Below are 24470 nucleotides of genomic sequence, written 5' to 3' on the forward strand. Positions count from 1 at the left end.
ACAATGAAACAAATATTTCTCTATCTGAAAGCTCACACTATCATGATGCTCTACCCGCATAGTAGAGACCCTCAACCAGTGCCCCCACACCCTCACTGGCATCTAAATAGGCACACACTCACACACTGCCTGACCCATCATGCTGGCAGGGGGAGAAGGCTGATCATATTACACAGTGTTATTAATAGCCACCCTCTCCCTTTTCTCATTGTAAATTAATAGCTGACATGATCCCAAACTGACGCTCTCTGCTTGCATCTCTCTTTATCTCTCATTTCATGTTTCCATCTCTTTTTCCACTCAGATCACGTCTTCCAAAATACCTTTAAAGTGATGGCAGTCAATTAAAGACATTAAACATTCTTTCAATCGTGTGCTTCTATCAAGTTACAACATTTTTTAAATGTTTCTATTTGATGAGGGACACCGAATCCTTTTGTTTATTCACAATCAACTCCACAGGGCACCTTTAACCCTTAAGCTCAAAATTGATTTTATCCTTAGGGAACTTTTACTTACACTTGGAAGAAGTACTCAGAAGTAAAAACCAAATATAATGCTCCATTATTTGACTGTTAACTATCCATATCTATGGCTAAACTGACCAACACCATCTTAAAGATAAGCAATTGTCCAGCTAAAAGGAATATAAATGTGATTTAATTGCACAAATCATTATTATGGCATGAGAAATCAGCTAGACACACATCACGTTTGGATTTGCTTTAGATGCACAAACAAGTGTGTGCAAGACTCTGTGTCTCCATGTCCCTCTGTCCATCTGTGCCTGCAGAGCACATCTACCCTCTGACCCTCTGCGTGGACACCATCTTGTCCACAGTGTTGTCCCGCAGAGGCCTTATTTTTAGCGAGAGTCCGAGTCCTCTGCAAAACTTAATATGGGAATGGCATCTTGGAGCTCTTCTTTCCTCAAGCTCTCATCGTACATCCATCCATACCTTCAGTCCTCCAAGACACTGTGCTGGTATCTCTAGCTCTCCAAACACCCAACACAACCGCTGTCCCTTTTCATAGCCACGGCTTCAAACAGGTGGCTGTATGACCTAATCGCAGCTCCGCCTATGTTACCACCCATTTGCTATTTTTCTGACCACTGCTCAGATGCCCCCTCCCAGTCTCTTTCACTGTCTGTCCGACTATTTTGGCAGCCCCCCTGACTTGTGCACGGCTTTTGGACGGGTGGGATCAGTGCCTTGCCTACTCACATACCGATTTGCGTCCACAAAAAGAGCCCCTCCCCTTTTCGTCGACCAGTGGCGTCAGCAAAACCACGTGTATCTCTTTTTTAAAAGGGGGGTGTCACTGTACGACCTGCTCTTCTCTTGCTGGTGGGGGACGGAAGCAGACTTTGTTCCTAACTCTCCCTGCTTGACACCAACTTACGTTAGGGACAACATTAAAACAGTGTATTTTTTTCTACCCCACGTCAATAGTTAAGGCTCTGAGAAGAGGCGTTCTTGTGGCCACCAGGTGACGATAGCCATGAAGTGGGGCTGGGTGTTTCTGGGGGTCTTCCTATCTTTGGGGACCCTGTCCTGGGGGGAGAAGGGCTTGGAGATCCCCGAGTACGATGGCAAAGACCGTGTCCATGACCTCACAGCCAAGAACTACAAGTCCGTCATGAAGAAGTACGACGTGATGGTGCTCTACTACCACAAAAATGTGGATGGGAACCGCAGTGCCATGAAGCAGTTTCAGATAGAGGAGCTGGCTCTGGAGGTGGGTCTCCGCCAAAGCATGACAGTGGATGGATCTGTGGCCCATTTGGGGAAAGGGTCACGGTGGGAAGAGGGGAAGGAAGGTAAGGGTCTCACATGAAGAATTCGGCGCCAGTTGGGGATTCTTGGCGCAGTCATGGCTTTTACAGTTAGGGTTTCAGACAAGCTGTTGACAGGTGAGGAGGAGGGCAAACAACTCAGGTGGAAATTATGGAGTGTGGTTGAGTTGGGAAATTCATAGTCCTTTCAGGTGTGGCCTCCTGCCAAGTAGGACTGGATAGATGCTGCAGGTTGGAGAACGTGCGCACGGAGGGAACATGATGGAGGGAACGACTGATTGGAAACTTAACGCCAGGATGCACATGTCAAGTGATTGGTGAACATATTTAATCACCTGTTGTCTGACTGTCAATTAAGTTGTGATTGGGTCAACTTGTCACACACGAGGATTTGATAGGTGTGTAGAGACGAGAAAGTAGGCAAGGTTTGAACTTGAGTGTAGCCATTCAACACTTGTGTTGAACAACAATTTGTATGGCTCAGTTTCATTCAAGCATCCTCAGTCCTTCTGCCACATTGTGCCTGTCAGGTTAGCCCAGTTTATAAAGCTAATGTAGTTATGGTGAATGCCAATAACAGACCATAGCACAAAAGCCTCCCACATAATTTTTATAGATCATTTGGGAGTTTTATAGTTTTCCATTAAATTACTGGATCGGACAAAGTCACACCCGAGTCAAACACTGTATCATTTAAGTATGTCTATTGTGCAAGTCCTTCAGCCGATGTCACCCAAGCAGCATTTCACTGCAGGTGAAGACCAGGTGAAAACAGTAATACATTTTATACATAGTAATACCTTTCATGATCATCTCAACACGGACGGTCTTTAATATTGTGTATTTCCAAAGTGTTGTTTTGTTGAGTCTGTATGCGGATATGGTGCATCACATTTAGAGCTCAGTTTAACTGTCACAGGTTCTATTAGTAAATAGAGAAGAGGCAGATCATACTGGGGCAAGTAAATGAGTCTTTAAAGAGTGATTGCCGAGGTGCCTTTGAGCCAAGCACCTAACTCTGAAATTGCTCCAGTGGTTCTACTAATCAGTTGGTAGTAGAAAATGATTGCACATGCTCTGGAAAGTCTTTTTGGATAAATAAATCTACTGGGCTCTTCACCAACCGACCTACAGGCGACGCACCTGGGCCCCACTGTCTGCCAGTGTATTCACCACAGCAGACCCCTGCCTGTCAGAGCAGCAGTGTCTTCTTACAGAGACACAGTGTACCTTACACTAGCCTCCATAAGTCACCTCTGTAAATAGCCCAGGACAGCCCTGCATGCTTAGCAAGAGGCTAAAAGCCCTCCAGGGATGGACAGAGAGTTTAGATCCATATCTCACCTCAACTACTGCTACCACTGCTCTGTCAACTCTCGCAGGCAACACACACGGTTCTGTTTTGAATCACTACACACCCTTCTGGGTGCAGTCCTAAACCATCATTTACACACCCAAGTCATTGGATCTGATCAATTTCCTCTCAGTGCTGCCAAGTTGTGCTTCTTGGCTTGAGAAAGAGATGCTTACTAGAGCAGGTCCCTGCTGGACTGTTACCCTGTTACTGTCTTCCTGCCAGTGGTGAACCATTCAGCCAATCAGGAAAGAGCACAAGTGGCGCTCAGAGGAGATGCCTAAAATAGCTGGTCATTACCACCTATGAATCAGGAAGTATGAATTATTTAAGTGAGGAGCTCGGGGAATCAAATCAAAACTAGCTGGGTTTAAAGCTTGGACCTTACATGTATGATAGGATGTGACATTTATGTATGCATCTACTTTGAGGCATCATACTGTACTATTCATATTATTCATAACAACATAATGTCAGAGGGTTTATTGCATTTATTTGGTTGTATTTTAATTTGAGCAATATCAATGCTTGTTTTCAGTTTGTATGACTATACCATGTATTTCTTATAACATGCTAGAGTGCACGCTTTGATGACACTCTGTGGCTCTTTCTTTTGGTTTTTCACTTAAACAGTGAGACACACGGGAAAGTAAATGGCCTGTCATCATTTTCAAACCACAGCTTCCTCTTTGATACCCACCACATGAGCAACAGATTGAATTAAATGTAGATAATTAGTTTAAAGAATAATTGTGTAGATGCTCATCCTTTCCAGCCTGAAAATTATAGTATTAAGTTTCAAGGCTTTTCTTTGTCTCTGAGAACTTTATTGAGATATGATGATGGTAACAACATGCTAGGTTATGTTAGCATTGTGTGATTAGCATTGTGCTGTATGGCTGCGTGTGGCTGATAAAAAGCTCGTGCAAATGCTTCTGTTGAAGTGTAACTTGCGAATCATGACAGCAGTACGGTGGCCGGGAGGTGCAAAACAATTTTACAATACGAGAAACACTTTTGCAAAGCTGGAGACAAATTTACATTTTAGAAAACATTTTTACAAATCAGAAAACAAAATTACATTGCCATAACACATTTACAAGTCCTGAGACAAATTTACATTTGAGAAAACAAATTTACAAGACGTGAAACACTTTTACAAACGCAGAGACAAATTTACAAGTAACTTTTTCAACTGGAAAGGGAATGTACCAACTCTCGAGTAGAACCGGAAGTGATAAGGAGTTCATGGTGACCCACGCTGGACGGCAGTCAAGCGGTCTTTTGCCCGTTTTGTGGCGAACATATGATCCGATTAACGCGGTACATTCCCTTTCCGGTTGAAAAAGTTACTTGTAAATTTGTTTCGGCGTTTGTAAAAGTGTTTCGTCACTTGTAAATTTGTCTCGCTGTTTGTAAAAGTGTTTCACGTCTTGTAAATTTGTTTTCTCAAATGTAAATTTGTCTCAGGACTTGTAAATGTGTTATGGCAATGTAATTTTGTTTTCTGATTTGTAAAAATGTTTTCTAAAATGTAAATTTGTCTCCAGCTTTGTAAAAGTGTTTCTCGTATTGTAAAATTGTTTTGCACCTCCCGGCCACCGTACAGCAGACTTGTTTACGTTAAAAGAAAGAGAGATGAGAAGGCTAAAATGCAGACATGACAGAAATCCTGACAGCGAAGACAGGTAGCAAAACCTCCCAGTGTAGCGACAGTGTGTCACCAACTCACTGTTAACTCAGCATTTTCCACTCAAAAAGGTTGTGTGACAGAAAGAGTAACCCTGTCACTCCTAAAATATGCCCAACATGCCACTTTTGACCCCAGCTAGAGTTGTCTTCCATCCATCCATCCATTATCTATACCGCCTATCTGTCAGGGTCATGGGGAGGGGGGGGGCAATCCCAGCCGACTTTGGGTGAGAGGCGGGGTACACCCTGGACTGGTCAATAGTCAATCACAGGGCCAACACATAGAGACGGACGGCCATTCACACTCTCACTCACGCAAAGTCATCAATTAACCTGACCTGCATGTCTTTGGACAGTGGGAGGAAGCCCACCGCAGCACTGTGCTGCCCTAAAGTTATCTCAGTTTGTGAAAAATATATCCAGCGTATCCTCACCACTGTTGGAGGCTATGGCAAGTTTCCCCTCTAATGGCCAGGGGTTGTGTATATGCACTAGATTTTAGTATTACAATAAAATGGTGTGGTTTATTTTGTAAATCTCCATCAAAGAGGTCCACGTCGTGTGGGATGATAATGATAATGACACTGCGTTGCATCCAAGGCGAGAATAGATAATAGTTATTACGGTTTGTAAATGTTTGGGAATGTGTTGCACAAAACGCTGCAAAGAGGTGGAGACAGTTGGACAGAGATCTGCTTTGAAACAGAGCTTCTCAGATAGAACAAATAATCAAATTTCAGTCAGAGACACTTATATCAAATGACATTTATCAGATGTTTACAGTTTATTTGTCAGAAATGGAGGAGCAACAAGGATTCTGACGACAAAAATAATTCCCCTTGATACAAACATATATGAATTAAAATCTTAAAATGTACCGCATGAGGACGATTGCGATCGTATTAGCAGAGTATTGACAGTGTCAGGTTATACTGGCCACTCTGTACGCTTGAATTGAATATGGGAGCTGGTGAATGAACAACACTGCATTCCAAATCACATACTTTTTATTTTTACTATAGTACATACTGCAGCTGTCCTCGAAAAGTACAAACTGTCCATCCATTGGGGGAGACTTTGTCATAACATTACCTTGAACTGTGACCCTCTTGCTCATACATTGGCCGTAGTCTATAATGCAAAAATTTGAATATTGGAGAAAAAATGGTTGCCTTGCAGTGCAGCAGATATTGTGGCATATATAAGCAGTAAAACTATAAACCGTAGCTGCAAACTTGACAGGACAGAAGAAACTCTCAAGGGAAACAGAAATAAACTTTTAGCTTCAGAGATAAAATCTTTCAGACAGCTGTGACAGGAGCTCAGGATCTATCAGGGGAATGGCGACTTCACTCCAAACTTTTTCACTTTCACTTCACTTAACTTAACTATATCACTGGATTGCCTGTGTGTGTGACCTGTATGATGTGTAGGAGAACCCAGAACATGAATTAACATTAGATCCTGTCTGGCTCGTGCATAAATACGTACAATGCTTAGAGGGATACACACTTGTTTCTGCTGCAATGGGATCCCTTTAGGTGATTCACCTCTTGCAACCGATCCTTTATTAATCAGAATGCTAATTTTAAGACCACATTAACCACGTTGGTCACAGATGACTGCAATCGATGCATACGTTTACTCTGTCTGCAGCTCGGTCGATGTGACAGATCTTCCGTTGCACAGAGGATTGTGGCTCAGAGTAGCCAAAAAAGTATTCTGCATTTCATACATGCAACCAGATGTAGTAGGACATCCTTGTATTTTTGACACGAAGCATTTGACATGTATTTGGACAGACTAAATCATTTTCTGGCACACTTGATAGCATGGTAGCATGTGTAATGGAATGAAAGAGCTGGTGCCAATCAGTTAATGTAAGCTGTGGGTTTCATGCTCTGCTTGAGTTTGTTGCCATTATTATTTTCTTTATTTACAAATTAACCATACTAGGACTACAGTAAATTATTGCTTTAGTTATTGATTATTGATTGTTTGGTCTGATAAACAAATTCCCAGCATCTTCAAACTCAGATGTCCAAACAGCTATACAGATATTTAATTTACCATAATGTGTAAATGACTGAGAGAGGCAGCAAATTCTCACACTGAAGATGCTGGAATCCTATTTTACTGGAAAAAAGATGAGCCGATTATCAAGTAGTAATCGATTAATTTTCTATCAATAGAATGACTGATTGACTGAATGACTAATTGTTGCAACTTTAAACCAGGTTGCATCACTTGTACCACTCAGATTCATACATGATCTAATCAAACCGATGTTTGAATACATTTCCTTCAATTTATTTAGATCTAAATAGAACAACTCTGTCTTCAAGAAAGTTTTGCATGTAAAAAATTGTAATTTGTATAATTTGTTGAGTGAGATGTCATGTAAGAAGAAACAGCTTGTTTTTCCTTCAACATATGTTGATTTCGAGCGATTATTTCAGGGCTTTTGTGGATTTCACATTTGGCTTAACAACAGGGTTCAACATAGCTGTCACCATGCAATCTTTCAGTTCCATTTAATATCTAGGTGAGAAACGGCGGTGTCTAACATTCAATCTGTGCAAAGTGACAACAGCAATCTGTTTAATGAACTGGAAGGAAATTCAAGAGCCGTGACACAGATTTGATGGTCCTGATGAGTTGGTCTTAGGATAAACCCACCTCACCTGCAGCACGTTAGCCAAAATTATCTCTCATTATCATGACTCAGACCAAATATATAATGAAGCAGAAGTCACCCAGAGATATGATTAAAGGCTAACAGACAGGCAGAGAAATTAGCAACCCTATAATAGGCCCACATGTTGCACTTGTTAAACACATTATAATTATTACATCTGAACTCTGAAAAATGTAGGTCCCCATTTAATTTTGAGAATGCTGGCACTGATTAACCTTTTCCTTGCTTGTCTGTATATTCATTCTCTCTCTCTCTCTCTCTCTCTGCTTGAACTCTGACCTTTGGCATAGTGCATACTGTAAATGCTCACACTCATCAATCACTGCACTCCAAACAGCTCAGATTGCAGTGAGCATACCACCCTTCTCCCCCTCACACACACACACACACACACCCTGTTGCCATGGCTTCCATTCAGTAAACTGTATGAACAGATCACCGTAACCACACCTCTTCGCTCTCTTCTTAATGTCTTACTACTCTATCAGCAACAACCACAGAGAGAAGAAATATACAAAACGGTGTAGGGCTACAGCTTATATTTGACCAGGTGTATTAATCAGAGACAATACACATTTATTAATGTCATTATGATCAACAAATATATAGCACCACATAACTGTTTAGAGGTGACATAACATGGCAAACGCATAATCCTCACGTACTGTAATTTTCAAGATTACTACACTGCAGAGTTTCATCTTTATGTGAATGCCATCAGAAAAAGTAGACTGCTTTGTCAGTTGGGGTATATTTTCTTACTATTATGGAAGCTGTCAATGTAGAGTCTGTGAATCTATGTGAATCTATGTGCGTTGTAAAAGAGCTTTAAACGAGTTTTAACAATGATGGTGATCAGTCCACCACTTCCAGACTAAAATATCTCAACAACTATTGGAAGGATTGCCATGACATACAGGCATTCATTGTCTCCAGAGGATGAAGCCTACTAACTGTTTTGATCCTCTGACTTTTCTTCCATGAGATTAACACTGGTAAACAAACTTTTTATCCAAACATCATCAGGTTTGTCTTTGTATTTGTCAGATCCTTTGGTGTACGACTAAATGGATTATTCACTAAAGTCAGCTGGCGACAGTGTTTTCAGGTGACATTTCAGCAAGCAAACGTGGTGGTCACTGGTTAGAAATGGGAGGCCTGACTTTGTCCACCTCTGTCTGAAATCATGGACCAATACTTCAGAGGTTTCTCTGAATTTTCTAAATTGTAAACTGCATACTGTATGTGCTGTGCGAGTACGGAGAGCATGAAAGGCATAGCAACAGTTACTGAGGTGGGTTGTATTTAATGTTCGATCGGCTCATGTTGCCAGTAACCGGGCTGTTGAAAACTCTGCCAGGCTCTCCCACAGCTTGCTGCTGCCACTGTAAACAGAGAACAAAATAAGCCAGCTTTGCGATTCTCAGTGGACACAAAATTAAATTTCTCTAAGTCAGGGTCAGTATTAACTCGTACAACACGTCCATCCCATGCAATGACCTGTGACCCTGACAGGCAACCAGATAGCTATTATTGACTCTGATTTTAAGCGACAGACATTGACACCTCACATTCAGAATGCATAAGTAGGATCAGATCTCATCACCACAAGTTATCTTGGATGAGGTTGGGCCATCAGGCCAAGTCCCCATGGCCCCTTTACCTGATGAACTCCAGATTAGGGACTTCACCTCCAAGCCACTTCATTTCCTCCAGGTTATACTTTGAGAGCCTGTCATAGAGAGCCCCCACCTTACTCCTTAGCCGCACACTTCAGACGACAAGCTTCCTTTTCCCTCATTCAAGTAGTACAGGTGTCACCACTTAACGTTTCCCTCCATTAAATGAAGCTGCTGTCAAGTTGTGTGAGAGCAACATCACATCTTGATAGATCTCCTCTTACCTTCCTTGCGCTGCATCTTGACCTCCACAATTAACGGCGTGAAAGAGGCGCTAAATTAAGAACTAATTTGTCAGATGTGATGTCATTAAATGTGACAGGAGTTATGTTTAGATAAAACGTCCTTGGTGTTATTCTCTGATGACACCTCATCAGTGTTGATGGGTAGAGATATTTGTTTCGCAGCTAAGCTTTGCTTTCCAGCTTGTCCAGTTTATTCCATGTCAAAAGCCACCTGTTGTTTGCAGGCGATTAATAATAGAAGCTTTAGCCTATTGATTTCTAGGGTCTCAGCTGCCGTTGAAACCATATATTTGTGCTGCCTGATGCAGTGTCATAATTTGGATCGCCTAAGAAGTGTTGAATGCTTCATTGGATAGCGCTAAACTATCTCAAAATATATATTTTTCTACACCTTTGTTCTACTCCTCAAAACAGAAATATATACATCTCATTGATCACAGGTATGACTGTGCATCTGGATATACAATGCAACATGAGACTTGGATATTGTGTTTTTTGTCTATTCAGGAGAGTTGTTTTTATCCAGATTGGGTGACGATGAACTGCCGTTCTCAGGTTGATTTATTGTGCTGAAACTCCACCGGGCATGTGATCATCCCTTTCTGTCATGCATGAATTAAGATATTTTGTCAAATTTATTTTAGAGTTTAATTATAGTGGAAACAGGTCCCCCTCAGCAGATGAACAGTATTGTGCATTTTCATGAGAAGCCACTACAGAGTACATTTGCACATCTGCAATCTCATTTGGTAAAAACTCCTAATGGCTTTATTATCGCTAGTGCTGTTGAGCAGCTGTTGACTGCGCCAGGCCTCGAACCAACTCCCAAATGAAATTCTGCTCTTCAGTACATACATGTTTCTGTAAGAGTGAAAGAAAGAAAGAAATGAACATGAACATATTGCATAAAGTTCACTGATGTTATGTAGCAGGATTTCTGCCTAAACTACTACCTACTCCTATCGGGTTATTGCTCCAAAAATGTAATTCTAGAAAATTCAATCATCATTCATATCACCTACAAACCTAAATCTTAGTTGAATGTTTCCCCCTATTCTACCAGATGTGATGTACCTCTTTTTGAGATCCACAAACTTATTCATTAACTCATGATTAAATCCCAAAATAAACTTGACTAGAATCTATTTTTTCTAATAATCCCAGGGAAATTGGGTCATTACAGGGGGAGAAAGAGCAACATAGGAGCATATTTTGCCTTGCAAAATAGGAAATAAATAGAGTACATTAATTAAATGAAAGCAAAGGGGAAAGGAAAGTGAAAGTAAGGCATATGTATAGTATCAAAAGGATACCCCAATTTTAGTGTGGCACTTTCATAAAGTTGGGGGAATCAAAAGAAACAGGTTTGAAAAAGGACGGTCAAAATCAAAGCAGCAGAGGCTTAAATATCAAGCAAGGAGCCACACAAACACTGCATTCTTCTAAACCTGGATGTGGGAAATAAACCTGTTTTATAGTGTGACGACACTGTGGTTAAGCTTCAGTTAGGTTCAGGCACAAAAATGACTTGGTTAGTTTTAGGGAAATCTTCATAGGTTGTGTACTGAAATGAATACCTTGTTAAGGTGCTTCATCATCATGGTGACTATAATGACCACGAGGTAAAAGGAGCGATTGTAGTCATGTTTAAAAAACAAAAAATCTCATGGTAGAAAACAGGGAATGACCAGTGGTCTCTTGTGTTAAAGTCTGGTGTTTGATGATGATAGACTTTCAGACATACAGTGTGTTACAGTATGCTTCCTTCTTGCTGTACATAATTATTTATAAATGATCCCCGCTGTCTTCCTCAGCAACATATATTTTTTAAGCTTTTTACCCTTAATGTTCTTTTGTGCCCCCCCCTCCCTCCCCTCCTCGTTATCCGTATCAGTGAATGTCTTCGTATCTCTTATTCATGGGAGAAAAATGTCAAGAAAATGCTGGGGATCAAGGTGCACGATGAATAATTTAAATGTGAATTTTGTGGCGTTGAAACCCTGACTTACGTCTTCATCCACAAAGTCAAGAACCTGAATAAAGATAGCACTGATAAAAATAAAGTACTTTATTTCATTGTTATTTATTTATAGTAAGTCGGTGAATATTCTTACTTTTTCCTGCACAGATTATCTCTAACTGTGTACAATGTAGACACAGATGAGATGTTTAAAGTAAAATTAGATACTTGGAAAGACTGTGCTAACATCAGCACGCTAACACTTTAATTATAACAATGCTAATACGCTGATGTTTAGCAGATAATGTCTACCATCTTCACCATCTGAGAGTGTAGCATACTAATATTAGCTAATTAGCTCTAAACACAGAATAGCCTACAGCTGAAGATGATGGGAAAGTCATTAGTTATGCAGGTATGTGGTCACAAATGACGGTAGTGATTTCAACCAATCCACCAAAAAGATGCCAAGATATTTCAATCAGCCTAATAGCAGTACTAGAGAAAAGGTTGGGGGGATTCATCCTCTGGGAACTATGAATGTTTGTACAAAATGTAATTTAAGTCCATCAAATAATCATTTCAGTCCTGTGCCAAACTAATTAATTGTACTGACTGGAAAGATTGACACATGAGGAAGACACGGAGACAGAAAGTTGTGGGCCACCGTTGACCTCCGGTTTCTACGGTAATTTAGGTGAAACATTATGATTTAGTGATGCAGAGAAAAGAAACAGGAAATAGCCAGATTGATTTTTTTTGTGAGAAATTCACATTATTTGTTTTCTTCACTTTTTTGATGAGTGCTTACAGTATGTCACTGATATACAGATAATTTCATGAACGCAGATGCTCTTAACGTTAGCTGCTTTTGCATGCTGCCCATTAAATCTGAATAACTGAAGTGAAATGACGGATTGGCTTGAAAGGTTTGGTGCATTTAACACCTGCAGGATTTTATGTATCTCACAAAACAAGCTTGACTCTAAGTTATAGCTGGGATTGTTATGTGACATGTTTGTGATATGGCTTATTGCTGTCAAAGTGAGTCATTCACAGATGGTCCCAAACACTTGTGCCCTCACAGTTTGTTGTAGTGAATCAGCTTGAAGGCCTGTGAGATTTCTAAAAGCTTTCCATGCATTTCATCATATCTCCCATGAGAAGAAGTTGTGCTGAGAAAAAAGTGAAAATAGTCAACTCTGTTCAAGGAATCACAGGATGAGGTTTCTTTTAGATTTATGGTCTTTAAAAACCATTAAAAAAAGGCGTCAGCTTCGAACATCTTATTTCTGTGTAAAATCCTGGATCGCCTTCTTCCAAACAGTGCAGTTACACTAGCTGGTGGCAACTCAGAGTGTGTGCGTCTATACACTGTTATATCTGAATCTTTCATGACCACCCCAGCGCAGTGTTATGTAACAGCCTGGTGTAGAACGTCCTGATGTGTTACAGCAGCCATTACTAATTTACTGTCTGGCTGGGGGGAAAAGCTGGCTGAACTTCTAATTTCTGCACAAATCCCAGGACACTTTCTCATACGGGAAGATGGGAAATCTTGCAGCGCTGGAAAACCCTTTAATGTTCTTTCATTTTACAGATTCTGCATTTTTTTGGACACCGAATCAGATGCTAGAATTTTGAGAAATGATGACAAAGTTTGATTTTGCTGCTTTTGTTGTTGCCTGTATTATTAGTTTCTGAATGGGCTGTTTGCATGTTTACTGCAAGTCACACGTACTTTTACTGTTAAATCATCTTATTTTTTCTAATACTTCTCCCACAATATAGCCATTGGTTTCTTCTGTTCTGTTCTGCCAAAGTGAAACTGAATAATCTGTCTGCTCGTACTTTTCGCTAAAATTACGTTAATGTTTGTCATAAATTACATTTTTCAAACAAATATTCACTGTAATGCACTACAGTGAAACAATACTTTCAATAACCAAACAACAGGCAAACTGTCATTACTTACTATACCCAGATCAAACAGATTTCAAGTCTGAATGTTGATTTTTATCCTATATCGAAATCAATGGAAGCCAACGGCTGCCTGGGAGATCACCTTCATAAATAAAGAAAACAATGGATTGTTTTTGGACAACAATTAGGCTTCATTATTTTTGTACAAATAACAGTTGAAAATCCAATAAAAAAGAAAATTTATTGTATTAGCATTGCAAGATGGCCTCATTATTTGTAAATGCAGTGAACAGCGTCTTCTTGTCCTGGCTTAAACTGAAACCATTTTGTCCTTTGGATTCTCACTGAGTGATTTCCATCATAAGGTGACAAACAAATAAAAAAGTGTGACTCATCAACAGTTGTTCACTTAAGAAACACACAAGGCCTACAAGAGGATGTAGACAAAAACACTCAGTCAGAGGCTCAGATTCAGAACAAAGAGTAAGAAAAGGGGACAATATGGCATGTTCTTTTTCAGTAATGGTTTGTTCGGCCCTTTCCAAGGACTGGCTCTTGAAGCGTGAATGACACATAGTGTGGGGGCAGTGAAGAAGGACAGCGTTGAGTTGATGGATAAATAAAAAAAGATCAGGCTTATGTCAAGTCGCATATCTGTTTTGTTAAATAGTTTACATAAACAGGAAAAAGACAAATTCTACCAGACCTGTCGGCATTGGTTTGGGCACTGAAATATAACTTCCAAGCATGAGTGCTGAAGCCAGAAGCTGTTTCCATAGAAGCCAGCCTGTACTGAATGATCAGGAAACACTTCATGTCTTCTCTTAAAATACAAAGGTTAATGTATGTTTAGGTATGGCTGATCTAATCTAATTTAATTCAGTCAATGATTAAACTGCTTTCTTCTATCATGAGTCTTGGTGATGTGATTGGAGGTTTTATTTTCTAGTACACAAAAGAAGTACTGTATGTTTTTGGGTTCTCCTTGATTGTCAGGAGCTCTTTTGTAACTCAACTTAGATGCAACCTTTGCTGAGAATGAATAGAAATAAGCAGGTATAGAATTGTGTAGAATGGATGGTAGCTGATTGCATAGCTGTTGTGCATTTATGGATGAATGGCATGCAAATGACTGTGATTACAGTTCTGCTTTATCATTTTTTGTATGAGATGTTTTTCACATGAAATGTTACATGAAATGTCTTGGAAAGCCTGTTTATTTCCAGTGGCACTATCCACAATATCTGTGCAGTAGATGTGAGGAGAATAGAAATGACTTGACATAAATCCATGTGACGGATCATGAGCCAGAGGGTGACTTTTGGAGTCCTGAAATCTTGGCATCTGGTGAGGGAATCATTGATCCCACCCAATCAAATGCCAACACATACAACACTGTCATCTTGTGGCACCGACCAATGCAGTTCAAAAACGTTTCGCCTCTTCAAAGGCGATCTCGACCAAAAGCTATTGCATATCAGCAACTAACCATACTACCTGGTCACAAGCATCCAGTGTAAACACATTAGTGACAAATGGAGGCTGTAGCTGCGCTGTTGGAACACAATGATGATACAAATGAACAGAGGGGAGGTGGATTATGCTGCAAAGTAGATTAGGAAGTTTATGTGAACTTTCATTTCCATGAAAATGGTCACTTTATAGAATCCTTTCTGACATTTTTTGGCTTGTTTTATGGAGAATTTGTAACTTTTTATGCTTGCGTCAGGTGAAATGATAAACTAAATACTAAATAAATATACGAGTATTACTGCATTTATTCCCAGAGGCTTCTTCTTGATCTACTGTTGTGTTTGAATTGTGCCTAATTTGTGTTGCTAACTACGACAACTGAAGTATCTTCCAAAATGATTAAATGTAAAGGTAAAGCAAATATATAAAATCAAGGCTGACAAGAGCTACTGTCTTCTGCAAGAGACAAAAGGGACGATTGCAACTCAATTGCAGTTCCAACTGATGAAGATAAAAGAGCCCAAATCAGAGACTGGAAGGTTCACTATATATGTGATGTCATTTTGGACAAATGTGTCTATCCCATAGCAATAACATCTGCCACTCGAGTCCAGTTAAATCAAAGTAACCAAAATATAGGCTAGCCTGCAGTGGGCAGTGCAGAGTAAGTATGTGAGCGGCTACATTACAAGAAATGTGACCCTTCTACTGCACTGCGAACCGGCCACCCTCTCCTAGCTCATCATTTGGTGCCACAGCCAAGTGCAGTAGGGACCCAGAGCACGTTTTTGACAACTCACCATGGCACTCTGCCCTCGTCTTGTGTCACCTGACAAGCTGACACTGACTGGGCATTGGGAGATGGAGCCAAGCGATTACACTGTTGACCTCTCGCTTGGCCCCGTGCACTCAGACTTCTCTGGGTAGGTCGATTACTAGCAAGGGAACAGATGAGGGAGGGTGAAGGGGTGTCAGGAGACTGAGTCAGGGCAAAATATCCAAAATGGAGACAGAGGGTGCAAAAGAAAGAAGGTGATTATGAGAAAGACAGAAAAACACTAAGCACAAAGCAGAAATGAGAGATGACGGCTGTGGAGTGTTAATTTGCGTGTCAAGTGTCCTCTTCCATTCATCGGCTACGCCTGCCTACGCCTGCCTTCCCTCCTCCCCCTCTCCACACCCATTTCTATATGTAACAGATCTCAGCTTTCTTTTCTGCTCCTCAACATGCTTTCTTACACACCCTTATATAGCTGTGGGACTCCCTGCTTTGCTTCCCACCCCACTGCAAGCACCCACAACTTCACCTCTCTTATAAATACCCCAGTGTTACAAATATGGCCATGCCCCGTGGTAACAGGGAGGGGAATATAGGATGAGCTTTGAGGAACAGTTTTGGACAATCAAGTTCTATGCTTAAAAATTAAATGAGGGATTTTATTGCAGCGCTGTTGGCGTTGTCTTGTCAGTTCTCTAGTCTAAAACATTGCTGACATGCTGCAGTTACTGCTGCACCTACTTTGACTTGTGTATGGGGTTATTCTAATCAACAGAAGAACATACCAAAAAAAAATTCAGTCATCCCAAATTCCAGGCAGCATACCGTTTATTAAGTATTTTGTCAAAATGGTAATTTCACTCTATAACTAAGCACTCTTCTGCTTCCAGACGGCGATTGAAAAAATTAAGAAAAATCTAGTTATTCAATCACTGATGCATGCTACACTTGAAATTATTCAATAATTGTTGGATGTCTTGTGTTAAGCTCTATTCACACTCAGCTAGCATGACCTCAGGACCTCATGCGATGTGAGATGTGAAAATCATCAAGTGTTATAAACAATTTTTTTAAATGTAAGCACACTGCTTATAAATGCTTAAAGTAAAGTGTTTCCCATAATCCTTTGTAAATGGGGCTTTAATCAGCCAAGTACAGTGTTCTCAGTGTTTAAGTTTGAACCTATTTTTTTTCCTGTGAAGGCAACTCCGATTTGTTGTAAACCTGGAGGCTGTGACTATTGTGCTTTGCCCTAAAGCGTTACCTCTTCTTGCAGTTGATCGCAAGTCAAGCAGCAATTATCTTTCAGGTATGTTAAGGTCTGCCTTTTGTGTCTGTAAAGCTGGGCTGCGAAAAAAAAAAAAAAAGACTCCTCTGCTGCTGCAGTATCTGCTGATTGTTCTCTTCAACTCCTTGACTTCAGTTTACTTTAAAACAGATGAGATGACATGAAGGAACAACCAGACGCCACAGACCAATGGAGGCTTAGCTGCTTTCAGAGCTTGGGCCAGTTTGAGTCTACAGTGAGACTGTATCCTTGTGGGCCATAGAGATGCAAGAGAAAGGCAAAGCTGCTTGAAAAAGGCTCTTTCCTAATCTATTAATCAAGCATTAACATGTCCATCCATCCATCCATCCATCCATCCATCCTCCCTCCCATTCATCCATGTAATCATTAATGCATCATGCACAAAAATCACATTGTCTAACTTGCAAGTAGTTTTGGTTTTATGTGCCGAGATATTAGTCTCTGAAATTTCACCCCAATCCAACAGAAGTAAATCATGTTTAATTTATGCTGCTCAAAGCATTGAAAAACAATACTTGAAACTCAACTCAACTCCAATTAAACAACCATCTAATTCGGAACAACTCTACAAGAGTTAAAATAGTCCCAATGGAAATAATACATTTTTTGTAGCTTTAAGGAGCACAAGTGAAATTCCATTTACCTCCACTATAACACTATAATTGTGGTGGAACTTAAGTAAGAGAAACCTTAAATTTATAGGTCGATATTATATATTTTGGACATATTTGGTATTTGATTTCTTGGAAATAGTTTGGTAAGAACATTGATAAAACATTCATGTCTTTTCAGTAAGAAGCTATAGCAAAAAGCAGTTGCAAGAGCTTCACTCCTTAAATTAATTGAATGTAAAAACGACACCTTGCAGTGTTACGAGGGCCATGTGATGCTCTAAATCTTGGCAGGGAGAAGGCACTTCCTATAGTCTCCACTGGTTGCCTGGTAACCCCAAGGCAAGGACCAGCCTTCAGGAGCTGAGCGTAACTCTAAATCAAACATATTTCCCATAAGGTTCCTTTAAAACCTCTGCAGATAAAACTGGAACTATTTGCATGGCTACACAGAACTAGGGGTGAGATTATATGTTATTTTCTTCTGATTTGGGAGAACTTACCCTTTACCCATACTCTTAGCCTCAGCCGAACATTTCCAATGACATCACCAGTTACATGGTGATTATCTTGGTTTAGTGTTTCAAGGTAAATAGGCCTGGCCAGATTAGAGAGAAACTTGGCCCTGCGTCCAATTATGAGCTAATGTGTCCGGACTCTGAAGAGCAAGAGAATAGACGGCATTAAAGTTTGTCTGTGAAGAGCAACATAGCACATACTACACCTACCAAACAATACACTCTGCACAAGCTATTTATGCTGGTGCTTTGGGGAATTTGGGCGCTTATGAATGTTACCCATTTTGCAATGCTGCTTTGCAAGCTGCTGCATAATGCTTTTGACTTACTTCATGAAAGTGTAGCCTCACATTTAAAGGGGCAATCGTACCCTGTACTGCAAGTGCTAAATTGACTAACAAAGCAATAAAATGGAGGACATAAATAAAGGGAAAATGGTGGTGTGGTTTTCTATACAACTGTGAGAAACACAGTTCATGAATGTGTGTCTAGAGAAATAATGATAAGAACACCAACGTATGCTTAAGTCTGCGTATTTACAGTGTAAATGTGTATGCGCATGTATGCGGCAGCTTTTCATTCGCAAAGTGTGAGCTCCTCTCCTTTCCACCACACCTGTTGCAGCGTCTCTTCCCCTTGACATAGTTGGCTCAAGTTCTGCCCCTCTTGTTCTTCTTGAAACCCCGCTGTCCGTGCTGCTCTCACGCCGGCTATGAGGGCTGTCAATTGTTGGCTTCAGTTTCACTCAGATTTAGAAAGTGCAAGGCAGCAATCCAAAGCTTTTGCTTTTAAGGCCTTGAAATTAATATGAAATGCCAAGGGGGAACTCATGTAAATGAAGCTGAAAGTATGTTTTTAATGGAGTTCTGAGATTAGGAAATGTCTATCAGGGGCAGATCAGTCAGAGATAGAATCCACACTCATGATACTAAATACAGCTTTCTCTTGATCTCCTTCACTCCCACTCTTGTCCAAACACCCCCACCCACCCTCCTACACCTCCCACCTCTCTCTCTCTCCCTGTCTATGTCTCTCTGTCCAGCTTGCAGCCCAAGTTCTGGACGATCTTGAAGATGAGGACATTGGATTTGGCCTGGTGGATGAAAAGAAGGACTCTGCTGTTGCCAGGAAGCTGGGTAAGCTTGCTGGTCACTGACAGAGACCTTGTTGGTGAAAACATAGCCTAATTGTCAGTGATACCAAAAAAAAAAAAAAAGGGAAAAAAAACCTTTGGCTCAGTGTAAATTATCTCTCTCCATTAAATCCCACCACTTTTCTCACGGCCTCTCCTGGTGTTTTCTCTGAATGCAGCAGATTATTTGCCACATTTCTCACAACTCAGCAAATTCTGCACATTTTCCAAGTTCTTCTATATTCTAATAATTAAAATAGAGGTTAAAAACTACTACTGTCTCCATTCAAAGCATCAATCTGCATCTTTTTGTATTTACAGTCCCTTTGTATTTGCCACCTGATGACTGATTGATCATCTTTGTATTTCATTTAGCAATTTAGTCATCAAAGGAAAAATATGATTTCATTCTGTTATTCAGTGTAGGATATGTGAGGATTCTTGTTACATATTGAACTTACACCTGCTATTTCATGGCCACCAATGAATGGATTAAAACATACTTGACAAAATTAAAGGATCAAAAGTCTAAAAATACATGTAAAATATGTCAGTTGATAGATGTCAAATTGGAATTTCTTTGTAAACTGTAGTAAGGCAGGAGATTGATGTCTGAAGTCAAGCGCAGTACAGATAATATGTGAAACAATCCTGCCCTCAAGTGTTGACCAAAGATGTCACAGCTTCTATTAAACGACAAGTCAACAACCCAAACCAGTGACTATAAGACTATAAGAAAGTGAAAGCTAAACTGTGTGGGTGGAAAACCATGTCAGTACTTACTAACATATTTAATACTGTATTTATATTCTTCTTTTTTATAATACACATCCTTCTTGACAGACACCAGGAATAGAAAACTGTGATAAAGTCTTATTCCGTTCAAATATATGCTTACGATGCAAAATGCTACATGCAGCAAGGAACATAAGGCTTTAAAGTTCTAACAGCAGCAGTACTCCTAGCCAAGTGTATAACTGGATGCTTTTCTTTTCAAAATATCTCTGTGGTTTGTTACAGCAGTTTGGAATCAGCATTGTTATGTCAATCACTATCTTATTGATAAAGGCTGTGTTATGTAACAAGCATGAGGAATAGATGACTAAAAGAATACATATAATTATACCAATACATTACCATAAGCGTATTTCTGCGTTGTGATCTATGAATTGATAGTATTATTCAGTGCTCATTAGTACTGTGTTAGCAAAAGCAAATTTGGATATTCTAAATATTACAGTTAGAAGATCATTTATAGTTGGGACCAAAGAGTTCTTACATCTTATGAGCAGTAGTGCAAGAGCACACTAGATATGTGTTTTTATGTCACAATCTACCTGCTATAATTCTGTTTGGCTGAAAAATGTTTTTTTTCTAACTTACAAGGTCTGGATGAGGTGGAGAGCATTTACATCTTCGCCGACAATGAGATCATTGAGTACGACGGAGAGCTGGCCTCCGACACCCTGGTTGAGTTCCTGTATGATGTGAGTAATTTATGGTCAGTGATGAGAGATGCTGCCAAGTACTGTGGTTCAATTCAGACCAGTGTTTTGTCTTGCAGATTTATTGAGCGCTTTGTTTTACTTTTAATTTGAGCAGACATTCAGTGTGATTCTGCTTCTAAGATATTGACATATGGAAATAAGTCACCCAGATATTAGGACTGATTGACTGACTGGATAAATATTCTTCACATATTTTCCTCCTTCCTCCTGTCAGGTGATTGAAGACCCCGTGGAGATCATTGACAATGAACGTGAGCTGAAAGGTTTCCACAACATGGACGAGGTCATCAAGCTGGTTGGCTTCTTCAAGAGCGAGAGATCTCCTCGTAGGTGGAAGATTATGATATAAAGACTCAGCGTCGAACAGATCTTTTGCGAAACCTCTTTGAATTAAACAAAACTGCATCTTGTGTTTTCACCTTATTTTCTCCATCCAGACTTTATTGAATATGATGATGCTGCTGAGGAGTTCCACCCCTTCGTCAAGTTCTTCGCTACATTTGACCCCAAGGTTTAAATTAAGTATTCATTTTCACATGTGTATTTAAAGATATAAATTAACTGTAAGTTCTTGGGTTCATTAAAAAAAAAGATGCATGTCATATGATAACAATATAGACATTTAAAATATTAAGATTATATGACTGAGCTTGCATCAGCAAAGAATGCATTTACTTTGTAGCATGAATATTTTTGAAATGTTTTCTAACTGGTTTTTTTTTTTTCTGTCTCTTCTCTTGTCACATTATCTCAGATTGCCAAGAAGCTGAAACTGAAGATGAATGAGGTTGATTTCTATGAGCCGTTCATGGAGGAACCCACCACCATTCCAGGAAAACCCTACATTGAGTCCGAGCTTGTTGAATACATTGAACAGCATGACAGGTGAGACCCTGTTTGATACTAAGATGATATCAGTAATGGTGACCTTTGATCCTTTCATAATTTACATCATCTAATGCTGATGATCTGAACCATTGAGCTGATGGATTTTTAGATCGGTCATATGGGTTGTTTTGGAAGACACTGATAAGCAACATTTAATCCATAAAGTATCTCTAGTGGACAATCAAAACAGCACCAAAACTATTGATAATTTGATTGTTTTTCGTAATGCCTAGGCCCACTCTGAGGAAACTTGAGCCTCACAGCATGTATGAAGTCTGGGTAAGCGTAATTTTTCATGTCATTGTTATTTTTCTCCAATGTAACTTATGTTTGTTGTCAGTCAAACCACAGCAGAAATGCCTTATTCCCTTTTCTCTGTTGACAGGAGGATGACATTGACGGAGAGCACATTGTTGCCTTTGCTGAGGAAGATGACCCTGGTAATTTCTCACATTAGTGCCTCTTTATTTATTAGCAATTACAGCATTGATATGACCCAGTACCTGGCACACCTCCACGTCTAACCTCTGGACTTTTCCTCAGACGGTTTTGAATTCCTGGAAATCCTGAAGGAGGTGGCACGTGAGAACACTGACAACCCCAACCTCAGCATCATCTGGATCGACCCTGACAATTTCCCCCTGGTATGAACCCACCCGCTAAAACTGACAATCAGTTTTTGTATAATAGTGCAAAAGAAATTGCAAACAAGGGCAAACAGAGTAGGCAAGCAGCAGCCTGGCAGAACGGGAACAGGCAAGAAGAAGAATCGATGGCTGAACTGCCTGAAGACTGGGTTGGACATTAAACAATGCGGCTAACGACTGGGGAAAGAGGTGGCTTATATGCAGGGGAGCTAATGAGGGAATGGTGAACAGGTGCGCTGGTGGGTGAAGGGCTCAAGTGAATGACAACTACACACTGAGGACAACTACTGGGCGGGTGAGGAAGGGCAGGTTTCCGAAAGGACAGGAAATGTGTGAAAATTCCTAAACAGAGACAAAAACAACTCTTCCCAGTGTTGTTTATACTTGTGTCAGGATATATAGGCCTTACCTTGTCCTCCCTTTTGTCTGTATCTCACTTTCAGCTGGTGCCATACTGGGAGAGGACCTTCCATATCGACCTCGCTTCACCTCAGATCGGTGTGGTTGATGTTGAAGACGTAAGTAACAAAAAATGAACCCTGTACAGCCAAAAAGGTATTTATCTAAAGGTATTTTTCATCAAAACAAAATTAAACTTTCTTCAAAAATTCACATTAGTTACTTCAATTAGTTCGGTTTTCTCGAATCAAGTGACATGATCCCGGTCCTGTTGGGTGTTCTCACATCACCATGGTATGAACATTTTCCAGTTTCTGCGCTACTGCCAAACGTCCTTTCCATAAGCTACCTTGTACAGTAAGTTATCTTGAATAAAGTGAAAGCTGGAGGATTTTCTTCATCAACAAACTATTCAACACACCATAAGAACACATTGCGATGAAGGTGTAACCTGCCTCTAAGAAATCAGTCATTATTTTACACCTTTTCGAGGTGTCGAAAACTTTCCTGCAACCATTCTGTGAATAAACTCTCCCTGGCAGGCTGACAGTGTTTGGATGGAAATGGATGACGATGACGACATGCCCACCGCTGACGAGCTCGAGCAGTGGATCGAGGACGTTCTGTCTGGGAAGATCGACCCAGATGATGATGATGATGATGAGGACGACGACGACGATGATGATGATGATGACGATGATGATGACGACGACGACGATGATGAAGATGATGACGATGATGACGACGACGACGACGACGACGACGACGATGATGACGACGATGACGATGACGATGATGATGACGACGATGATGATGATGATGATGAATAAATGTTTACTACCATTTTACACTTCACTATGATTTAGCCTGTAATGGCAAAACCCAAAAGTAGCACCAGATTTTTCCAACATCTTGCTGCAAACACACTTTGTGTCTGTTTGCAGGAAACCATCTCCTGTAAGGGACGAATATAATGACCCGATGGGAAACTTTCACTGTCAGTCAGGAAAGGAGATTTTCAAAGAAGCAGAGGATTTGTATCTCTGTTGATGATCAGGGTTGCATCTTAAAATGTTGCGTTATATGTCCTTTGTTATTGTATTACAATTGCTAATCTCTCCTCTGAGGTTCACAGCGTGAGAAAAGAGGCTAACAGAGGCTAACTTCCCTGACATTTTCTACCTAATTTCACAGACCAGGGTTCACCCCTTTCTCATTTTCTCCAATTTACTGTAATCCTGTTTCATTGTCATGTTTTCTACTTGATGAAGAGAAGAAACAAATACTTTCTTGTACTATTTTTAAAGAGAATAAACCTAAACTCACTGGACAGTCTTAAGATTATTACAATCTTGGAAAACTATTAAGGTACTGGATAATAAAGAAATCCAAAATAATTTGTTTCTGCTCTCATAATAAAAATGAAAGACAAAAATAGTCTAAAACCACTGCTGTTTGCTGCTGTCATTGCTTAGTGAAGTACTTGTGTGTGTGTGTGTGTGTGTGTGTGTGTGTACATGTAGTGTAGGAGTGGCTCTCTGGTGGTCAATAGGCAATGAAGTTCAAGTACATATTCAAATATGTTGTATTGATTTATCAAAGATTTAATGTATTTAACAGATGTTTGCACATGTAAGATGAATCATGCTAGTTAGTTGTTACAATGAAGGTTGAATATTATCTAGATTGCATCGGATCAGTGAACAGAGATGACCGAAACTGTAATACAGCGGTCAAACACATGTGGGCCCCTTCCCATCCACCTACTTCCTGTGCCCTTGCTCTGACCATGACCATCTCTAAACTCGGCCCTCAATGTGAGCTCACCTACACACCTGTAAAGTTTGGTGACTGCTTC

General features: G+C 40.2%; 1 protein-coding gene across 2 annotated transcripts; it reads left to right on the top strand.

Annotated features, from left to right (window-relative positions):
* Positions 1-1348: 1348 nt before the first annotated feature.
* Positions 1349-24042, top strand: casq1b (calsequestrin 1b). 2 transcript variants are annotated; one of them, XM_070854519.1, is made up of 12 exons: positions 1349-1740; positions 16877-16909; positions 19081-19174; positions 20557-20657; positions 20893-21004; positions 21116-21189; positions 21433-21563; positions 21800-21845; positions 21952-22006; positions 22110-22210; positions 22657-22731; positions 23155-24042. In XM_070854519.1, exons 1-12 carry the CDS (start codon positions 1504-1506, stop codon positions 23440-23442), a joined length of 1347 nt encoding a protein of 448 aa, XP_070710620.1. In that variant the 5' UTR covers positions 1349-1503; the 3' UTR covers positions 23443-24042. The 2 variants fall into 2 exon arrangements, with proteins under 2 accessions (XP_070710620.1, XP_070710621.1); XM_070854520.1 differs by lacking the exon at positions 16877-16909.
* The last annotated feature ends 428 nt before the right edge of the window (positions 24043-24470 follow it).

Source organism: Pempheris klunzingeri, chromosome 23 (genome assembly GCF_042242105.1).
Source record: "Pempheris klunzingeri isolate RE-2024b chromosome 23, fPemKlu1.hap1, whole genome shotgun sequence".
NCBI lineage: Eukaryota > Metazoa > Chordata > Actinopteri > Acropomatiformes > Pempheridae > Pempheris > Pempheris klunzingeri.

What these genes read in the sequence shown, in the direction of transcription:
- casq1b (XM_070854519.1), top strand. Translation starts at nt 1,504, where the DNA reads ATGAAGTGGGGCTGGGTGTTTCTGGGGGTCTTCCTATCTTTGGGGACC. An exon ending in AAGCAGCAATTATCTTTCAG is followed by an intron (nt 16,910 to 19,080) that starts GTATGTTAAGGT and finishes CTCTCTGTCCAG; the next exon opens with CTTGCAGCCCAAGTTCTGGA. An exon ending in TGGTTGAGTTCCTGTATGAT is followed by an intron (nt 20,658 to 20,892) that starts GTGAGTAATTTA and finishes TCCTCCTGTCAG; the next exon opens with GTGATTGAAGACCCCGTGGA.